Source organism: Bos indicus x Bos taurus, chromosome 8 (assembly GCF_003369695.1).
Source record: "Bos indicus x Bos taurus breed Angus x Brahman F1 hybrid chromosome 8, Bos_hybrid_MaternalHap_v2.0, whole genome shotgun sequence".
Taxonomy (NCBI): Eukaryota; Metazoa; Chordata; class Mammalia; order Artiodactyla; family Bovidae; genus Bos; species Bos indicus x Bos taurus.
Window position 1 is genome coordinate 17,066,015 of NC_040083.1, and position 9,594 is coordinate 17,075,608.

The 9,594-nt window shown below is 35.2% G+C and overlaps 1 protein-coding gene across 3 annotated transcripts in view; it reads right to left on the reverse strand.

The window, feature by feature from the left end:
- IFT74 (intraflagellar transport 74) overlaps positions 1–9,594 on the reverse strand; it is a 122,733-nt gene that overhangs the window by 78,103 nt on the left and 35,036 nt on the right. For all 3 annotated transcript variants that reach the window (XM_027549091.1, XM_027549089.1, XM_027549090.1), the window contains 3 exons: positions 8,142–8,280; positions 6,680–6,742; positions 1,384–1,527 (listed from right to left, as the gene is read on the reverse strand). In XM_027549091.1, coding sequence (XP_027404892.1) covers positions 1,384–1,527; positions 6,680–6,742; positions 8,142–8,280 — 346 coding nt within the window. The remainder of the gene's footprint in view (positions 1–1,383; positions 1,528–6,679; positions 6,743–8,141; positions 8,281–9,594) is intronic.

Below are 9,594 nucleotides of genomic sequence, written 5' to 3' on the forward strand. Positions count from 1 at the left end.
AAGGAATGATGCTAAAGCTGAAACTCCAGTACTTTGGCCACCTCATGCGAAGAGTTGACTCATTGGAAAAGACTCTGATGCTGGGAGGGATTGGGGGCAAGAGGAGAAGGGGACGACAGAGGATGACATGGCTGGATGGCATCACTGACTCGATGGACGTGAGTCTGAGTGAACTCTGGGAGTTGGTGATGGACAGGGAGGCCTGGCGTGCTGCGATTCATGGGGTCGCAAAGAGTCGGACACGACTGAGCGACTAATCTGATCTGATCTATCATCTTTATGTATATATTTATTCTGAAAGATTATTCATTGCTTATCTGAAATTCAAATTTAACTTAATCTTCTATATTTTATTTAGCATTTCTATCCCAGGATCACTCTTTAGTCCCCTTCAATGATCTCTTTCCAAGGAGTTTCAGAGATTCTAGATTATAATACCTTTATGGAATGATTCTAATACCTAAATAGCTCCTGTGTGTGCTAAGTTGCTTCATTTGAGTCTGACTCTTTGTGACCCTATGTACTTAGCCCACCAAGCTCCCCTGTCCATGGGATTCTCCAAGCAAGAATATGGAGAGGGTTGCCATGCCTTCTTCCAGGGAATATTCCCAACCCAGGGATTGAACCTGCGCCTCTTGTGTCTCCTACACTGGCAGGCCAGTTCTTTTCCACTAATGCCACCTGGGAAGCTTGAGGTGATCCTTACTGTTCTTACAAACCCATTGGATTCAATCTAAGACCACAAAGGAGTCCCATTTACAGGTTATTCACTAGAGCTGTTTCCCAAATATATAGGCTCCTAAGGGCTGTATGTTTAGGGTGTTTTAGGGTGTCTCAGGATAAATAATAGGCTAAATTAAAGCCAGCCTTGGCGCAGTGAGAAAACTACTGAACACATGTGATACAACATGCTGACATACTGTGATCTCACAGGACATTTTAAATCCATTCACTTTCATCCAGGCACTGATAGAAATAACCACACAAAGTCATCAGCCTTGGGGCACTTAACTTTCCAAATATGAGGCCTAAAGCAAATAATGGAATACATTTTCTGTAAGACTGTCTAATTATTTACTGACCAATAAGAAGAGTTTTTCTTGTAAGGAACCAAAACATTAAAAAATGATCAAATATGCATGAAGACCATACAAAATTAGAATTTAAGTAAAAAAAATAAAAAGTTTTTATGTGAGAAATGACTTTTATCTGGATTTTCTTGGTCAAGCAGTTCATATTAGTTTAGGTGGAGTTTGCTTTTCACCCTTTTGTTTTTTAAATAAGCTTATTGGCTTTCTGTTCAATGCATATGCCTTAAATAAAACAAATGTATACATTTACCAAATCCTGACATTTTAAAATAAGTATGTTTGTTTTTCCTACCTGCTTGAGTAATCTCTCTCTTTCTTCCATTGGAGATCCCATATTTTTGTCTTCTGCAATCATCTGATCTCGATGGGACTCCAACTCATAAAGTTTTTCATGTAACAATACAGCCTCCTGTTTTACCTGGGAGTGTGCGATTTCCTAAAGAGAATTAAAAAAATAATTTTAGTATTTTATCAAAAACTATTCAAATAGTTTCCAGTTTATAACTAAGGACAAATTTAAACTATGAGCTTTTTAAAATAGAGATATCAAATATCTATAATACTCAAGAACGCTACAAATTCTAAACACTGAAGAATAAAAATAAATCCCTATATACGTTTGTAAGCGATTCAGTCTAAGATTCACAAGAAGGTGGTAGCTTTAGTTTATTTTAGTTTCTAAATATAAGACCTAAACAAAGATACAGACATCTCTACCAGAGGGAAGATAATAAAGAAAACAAAATGATCTATGTATAACTTGAACCACAAAACCTAATCCAAAGGCCAAAGAACTGATCTCTAGAAGGAAGATATTTTCCCCTAAATAGATCATATATATGCTTTCCTACAATGTTATGGGTTGAATTATATCCCCCCAAAATATACGTTGAAGTCCTAATCTCCAGCACCTGTGAACGTGACCTAATTTGAAATGCAGTCTATGCAGATTTAATTAAGTTCTGATATCTTGAGCTCATTAAGGTGAATCTTAATCCAGTATAACTACTGTCTTTATTGGAAAAGATAAAAACAGAGATACATGAGGATAAAAACAGAGATACATACATACACACACACACACAGAGATACATGAGAATGCCATTTGATGACACCGGCGAACAGAGTGATACAGATACAAGTTAAGGAGCAAATACTAAGGACTGACAGCCAGTACCAGAAGCTAAGAATAGGCAAGGAAGGATTCTACCTAGTGTTCCAGAGGAAACAAGTCTCTGCTGATACTTTAAGACCTTTAGCCTCCAGAAGTATTAGAATATTTCCTCTGTTGTTTTATGTCACTCAGTTTGTAAAACTTTATTACAGCAGCACTAGGAAACTAGTAGAAATGAGTAGTAAAATTACCATGTATTCCCCACTGTTCTACTGTTCACAAACAGAAAATAAGGGATAGCATAATTTCAAAAGAAAATAAAAAGAGCTAGGGGTGTTAGTGGTGATTATAATGATGAAAATGACATTTGAAGCTACTATTTATTGAGCATGTATTCTGTGGCAGGCACTATACTTCAAATTCTTTATATACCTTATACATATATACTTTATAAGTATATGTACTTATATATAAAGTATAGACTTTATACTTCATATTCTTTTAACACTCAAAGCAACTCTGTAAGACAGTACCATTAATTCTGTTTTACAGATGTGAAAATTGATTATCTGAGATCTAAAGAATTTTTCTAAGTTAACAAAAATAAAAGTTAATGCTGATATCTGAAAGCAGGCCCACAGCATTAATAAGATTTTTAAGAGGGAAGAGCTCCTCCTTTTTGAAAGCAAAAGAGAAAAAATAATAAAAAAGGGAAAAAGTGAACAAGAGGAAATGTCTGAAAGTCCACAGGCAAAGGGTTATATACACAGTGTAAGTATTAGGTTGGTACAAAAGTAACTGTGGTTTTGGACCATGAATTTTAAATCATTATAACTAAGCTCAAACACACCTTTATTAATGAAAATAGCAACAACACATTTTTGCTAACAAGAAATGTTTGTTTATTCCTGTAGCATAAAAATCCGTGCTTCAGGATTCGACTAGCTCTTGGAAAGCATTTTCTGCCTCCTGCTGGTTGTGGAAGCACTTCCCTGCAAAAAGTTGTTGAAATGCTTGAAGAACTGGTAATTGGTTGGTGAAAGGTCAGGTGAATATGGTGCATGACGCAAAACTACATAACCCAAATTTTTCAACTTTTGAAGCATTGCTTGTGTAACATGGGGTCGGGCATTATCGTGGCAAAGAATTGGGCCCTTTCTGTTGAATTCTTTCTGGATTCAGAAAGCTGTAGAGGATCAGATGGGCTGCAGACCACCAAACAGTGACTAAGACCTTTTTACGGTGTAAGTTTGGTTTGGGGAAGTGCTTTGAAGCTTCTTCTCAGTCCCATCACTGAACTGGTTGTCACCAGTTGTCACATAAAACTCACTTTTCATTGCATGTCACAATCCAATTGAGACATAGTTCATTGTTGTTCCATAGAATAAGAGAAGACAACACTTCAGGATGATGATTTTTTTGCTTTTCGGTCAGTTCACAAGGCACCCATCTATCGAGCTTTTTCACCTTTCCAATTTGCTTCAAATGCTGAATGACTGTAGAATGGTTGATGCTGAGTTCTTAGGCAATTTCTTGTGTAGATGTAAGAGGATCAGCTATGATGATAGATCTCAATTGGTTTTTGTCAATTTCCAATGGCTGGCCACTGCACTCCTCATCTTCAAGGCTCTCATCTTCTTTGCAAAACTTCTTGAATCACCACTGCGCTGTATGTCTGTTAGCAATTCCTGGGCCAAATGCAGTGCTCATGTTGTGAGTTGTGTCTGCTGCTTTATGACCCATTTTGAAGTCGAATAAAAAAAAATCCTCAAATAAAAAAAATTGCTCCAATTTGCTTTTTGTCTAACATCATTTCTATATTCTAAAATAAATATAAATAAATAGCAAGTAATAAGTCACTAGCAAGAAAACATGAAGTGAGAAATATGCATTAAAATGATGTATAACAGAACCATATTTATTTAAGAATGTATTACAATATCAAATGGCTGCTGCTGCTGCTAAGTCACATCAGTCGTGTCTGACTCTGTGCAACCCCATAAGACGGCAGTCCACCAGGCTCCCCAGTCCCTGGGATTCTCCAGGCAAGAACACTGGAGTGGGTTGCCAATTTCCTTCTCCAATATCAAATGGCAAATTTCAACAATTCAAAGCCACAATTACTTTTGTACCAACAATATATTAGCTTCAGGTGAAAAGTCATGATAATAAAACATCAACAGAAAAAAATGCAGACATTTTGAGATATCCCTCTTCACAGTATCTTCCCCTTCCATTTTACTTAACCACTTATAGACATGTTCAAATTTCATCTTGATAAAACCATTCCTGAAGACTCAAGCTCATGTTGATCCTTCACCTGATTTTTTTCACACACCTGTGAACTGAATCAATAATACTTAGCACAGTAGTGAGCATACAGCAGATATTAAATATTTGTTGACTGATATTTGACATAATGTTGTTTTAAAGAACAAGTCCACCCTCCTACCAAAAAACCCACAAAGGAATCCAGCTAAGGTTAAACAGAGTTGGGATTTACATTTTCTTCATTTGAGAATATTGTAACATTTCTTTACATTCATGTAGTTTTAGGCATATATGTACTAATGCCAAAAAGAGTGACATAAAAAATTTATTTCAAAAAAGAAATACAAGGAATCCAGATCAGAAAGAAGTAAAGCTCTCCCTTTTTGCAGATGACATTATACTATACATAGAAAACCCTAAAGATACTATCAGAAAATTACTAGAGCTAACCAGTGAATTTAGCAAAGTCACAGGATACAAAATCAATACACAGAAATCACTTGCATTCCTGTATACTAACAATGAAAAATCAGAAATAAAAATTAAGGAATTCATTACTGCAACAAAAACATATAAAATATCTAGGAATAAACCTATATAACTGTATATAGAAAATTATAAGACACTGGTGAAAGAAATCAAAGACAACATAAACAGGTGGAGAGATATTCCATGTTCCTGGGTAGGAAGAATCAATATTGTGAAAATGACTATACTACCAAATGCAGTCTACAGATTCAATGCAATCCCTATCAAATTACCAATGGCATCTTTACAGAACTAGAACAAAAAATTTCACATTTCATATGGAAACACAACCCCAAATGGCCAAAGCAGTCTTGAGAAAGAAGAATGGAGCTGGAGGAATCAACCTTCCTGACTTCAGATTATACTATAAACCTACAGTCATCAAGACAGTATGATACTGGCACAAAAACAGAAACATAGACCAATGGAACAAGAGAGCCCAGAAATAAACCCATGCACCTATGGATACCTTATTTTTGACAAAGGAGGCAAACGATGGATTGATAATGCATGCTATTAATGAATATATGGGGAAATGCACACTTTCATACATTGGGATTAGGAGTATAAAATGAAACAAGCTTTTCGGAAGGCAATTTGGCAATGTCACAACATTTTAGAAGTTTGTAACTTTTTACCCAATGTGGGAAATTTATCTTAAGATACACTCATAGTAACTCAGCAAAAATGTATATTTTTACTACAACATTGTTTCATAATCTTAAAAAAAACTATGAAAAGCCTAGTCATCTACAAGGCTGTGCTATATATAATCATGCAATGTAGTATAGTGCAGTAATTTCAAATAATGAGGGAGATATCTTAAGAGTTGACATGAACAGACATTTGAGAGAGAATGTTATATTAAAAAAAAAACAAAAGCTGCAGACAGTATATCCACTGTACATTCGACTTGAGGTTTTTGTCAACAGTAAAACAAAGATAGGATTAGAGGACTGTTGTGAAGGTAAAATAACAATGCTGGTGACACATATGAAGAGCTCAAAAAAGCACATAATAAGCACTCAGCAAATGTAAGAGCAACTGTCTAGAAAGAGAGAAAAGAAACAGGCATCTTTACATTCATCTTATTTAATATTTTATAACAAATATGTTTTGTGAATTTTAAAATGCTTTTCGCTCAGTCGTGTCTGACTCTTTGCGACCCCATGGACTGTAGCCTACCAGGCTCCTCCATCCATGGGATTCTCCAGGCAAGAGTACTGGAGTAGGTTGCCATTTCCTTCTCCGGGGGAATCTTCCCGACCCAGGGATCGAACCCAGGTCTCCTGCATTCCAGGCAGACGCTTTAACCTCTGAGCCACCAGGGAAGCCCTCAAAATGCTTTACATAAATAATAAAGCAAATGCGAGCTTTTACATCTTTAACGAACTGACCTCCCCTTTTTCATTTGTTTTTAGTCTCTTGTTCACATGTTTTAAAATTACCATTAGATTTTGTGTGCCTCAGCAGGCACCCTGATTTTTGTACAGGTAGGTACTCAATAACTGAATCTGCCATGATGTGCCAAGTCGCTTCAGTCACGTCCCGACTTTTTGAGACCCTTTGGACTGCAGCCTACCAGCCTCCTCTGTCCATGGGTTCTCCAGGCAAAAACACTGGAGTGGGCTTCCATGCCCACTGAATCTATTTTTTTACTATTTTTCATACTTACAGATTCCAAGCTCTCTTTTTTCATATTCAGTGAATCTAGCTGTTGCTGAAGTGTATCTAATTCCTAAGAAGAAGGGAAAAAAGCAAATATATATGCAAATTACATAAGAATAATTTATTTATCAACATTTCAAATATATGTGTTGAAGTAACTTTTGTAAACATTTTCAACCCATATCTTATAATTTGACTAGAATTTATTAACATTATTTCTATTTTGCCAATTTATTTCATCATTATTAAAAATCTTACCATGATCTACCTTTTAAATACTTCATGAATTGTTAAAAGGGAGCCAGAACTTTTCAGTAAATCATCACTGTGTTTGGAGAATATCAAATATCAGAAGACTTTAAATTAATGATGTTACTGTTTAAAGCTATAATTTTTATTTGCCTTTTTAACCATGTTTCCATATTTTTTGACCATTTTCTCTTAAGGCTAAGACCTATAGCAATTTACATAGCACACTCTTAGGGATAAGACCCTTCAACTGTTTACCATTGACTCTTGAACATAACAGGTTTGAACTGCATGGGTGCAATGACATACAGATTTTTTTTCAAGAAATATGTACTACTCAGTCCAAAGGTGGTTGAATCTGTGGATGCGAAACCTCAGACACTGAGGGCAAACTATAAGTTATACACAGGTTTTAAACTGCACAGGGGTTGCTGTTCCTAACATCCAAGTTGTTCAAGGGCCAACTAGACCCATTCAAAAACCCCTGTGCAATATTAGCTATATTTTGATAGTATTTCAGCATTTTTATAACACTCTTTCATCAATGTTTTATCATGTTTCATAAATTGTGTCTGAAATAAAAAATTATATTAAATTGTCAATAAAGAATTATCTGAGAAACTAAAACTACATTCATTGATATTTGTGGGGACTAATTCTCTTTTAATTGCTTGCTTAAAGAAAATCTGGGCATGAAAGGGCAATAATACCTTGCAAACCTGAGTCACCATTATGACTGAATGCTGAGAGCAGTCTCAATAACCCCTCAGCAGTCATTCAAATTGCTTACCATATTAGGGGACAACAGCTGTTCAAACTGAGGACACAGCAAGTAAAAGGTGTTTATTAGGAAGAAAGAAAAGGAAAGAAAGTAAATATCCATATGGCTCTGTTGTATATGGCCTTTTAATGTTTTCATTAAAAGCTCATTAAAAAACAAGCGCTTCATGTATTGATATCTTTATGACCTGCAAAAATGAATGATGCACAGAACTGAATAATATAGTAAAAGTTATGTCACTGTACAACATAAGAAAACAAAGTTTTCTAGATGAGTTTTTTCAAAATTTAAAGGTTTGTATGAATCATCTTGTTAAAATGAAGACTCTGATCAGTAGGTCTAGTCAAGCTCTCAGGGGATGCCAATCCTGCCCACTTTCAGAACATATTTTCAGTAATAAGATTGCTGTAGTCCAGCATAGAGTAGTAGCTAGTATTACCTGTAATAATTTCTCATTTGTGGTTTTCATTTCTATATACTTGACTTGTTTTTCAGGAGACATATTTTTGATAATACCCTCTGCTGCTTGTTTTTCCTGTTCAATTTCTTCTTCTACACTTCTAATTTGTTTTTCCTTCCTGAAATCAAAAGTATGCAATATTCCTCTTACTATAATGAAGAGAAAATCAATTAACTTTACTCAGTCTCAAGTACATAGGATACTTATAAGTTATTCAACCGCAGTTTGTGATAACTCCTTATGCTGGTGTTCAGTTGCATAGTTGTGTCTGACTCTTTTGCAATGCCATGGACTGCAGCCTGACAGACTCCTCTGTCCAAGGGATTTCCCAGACAAGAATACCAGGATTGCCATTTTCTTCCTCAGGGGATCTTCTCAACCCAAGGATTGAACCCGTCTCCCCTGTACTACAGGCAGACTCTTTATCACTGAGCTACCTGAACACAGAAATTTGCCCCATCAACACAGACTTTTTTAGCATCCATCTCTTCTCATCCCCAAATCCTTCTATTTTCTTATTCTCCACTTTACTTTCTTGTAAGAAAATACAAAGTTTATCACAGAAAATCCTTAAAGTCTTATATAGATCAGAATGCATTTGTACTTCTTATCATATCCTCAAGATTAACAAGAAAGTTAAATTTTAAAACAGTGGTTTTCAAGTATCTTTTTGCTATAGAATTCTTTGATATCTTGGAAATCTTGTACGGTTTACCAAATCATTTAAAGTAACACAGCTCTGATTACACTGCAGAGTAACAAAATCAACAGTCCAATCTGATTTTAAAGTTCATAGCTTTAAATTAATATATTTTCTTTAACTTCTTTACTGCTTTAATTAAAATTGATATTTCTAAATTATCAACTGTTCTTTAGCACTGTAAAATAATTAGCTAATTTCCTTGAGAATATAATAGGAACATTACAAGTCTAATTATATAAGTAGTACCCACTCCAGTGTTCTTGCCTGGAGAATCCCAGGGACAGGGAGTCTGGTGGGCTGCCGTCTCAGGGGTCGCACAGAGTCGGACACGACTGAAGCGACTCAGCAGCAGCAGCAGCAGTATGATATTAATTACAAACAATAACCATCTTTATCAAATAATCACAAAAAGTACCAGTGATGTGCACTTACTACCTATGCAAGATCAATTATACAAAGGGTAGAGAAAAATTCTGAAAAAAATAGAGGTAGGATGATAGTTATCATCTAAATACTTCAAGATTACATATAAAAAGAAATTTTGAATTGAATCTTGAATCTTGCTTGAAAATTAAATTCTGTTTCAATATCACAAATTTCTACTTTAAGTTTAAAATATAATTATCCTATTCAATCTCTTTCAAATACAGATATCAACTTTAACAGTTTTCACAATCACTAGGTAAGTCTCACAGATCCAAATATCTACCCTCCACACACTTTACACTC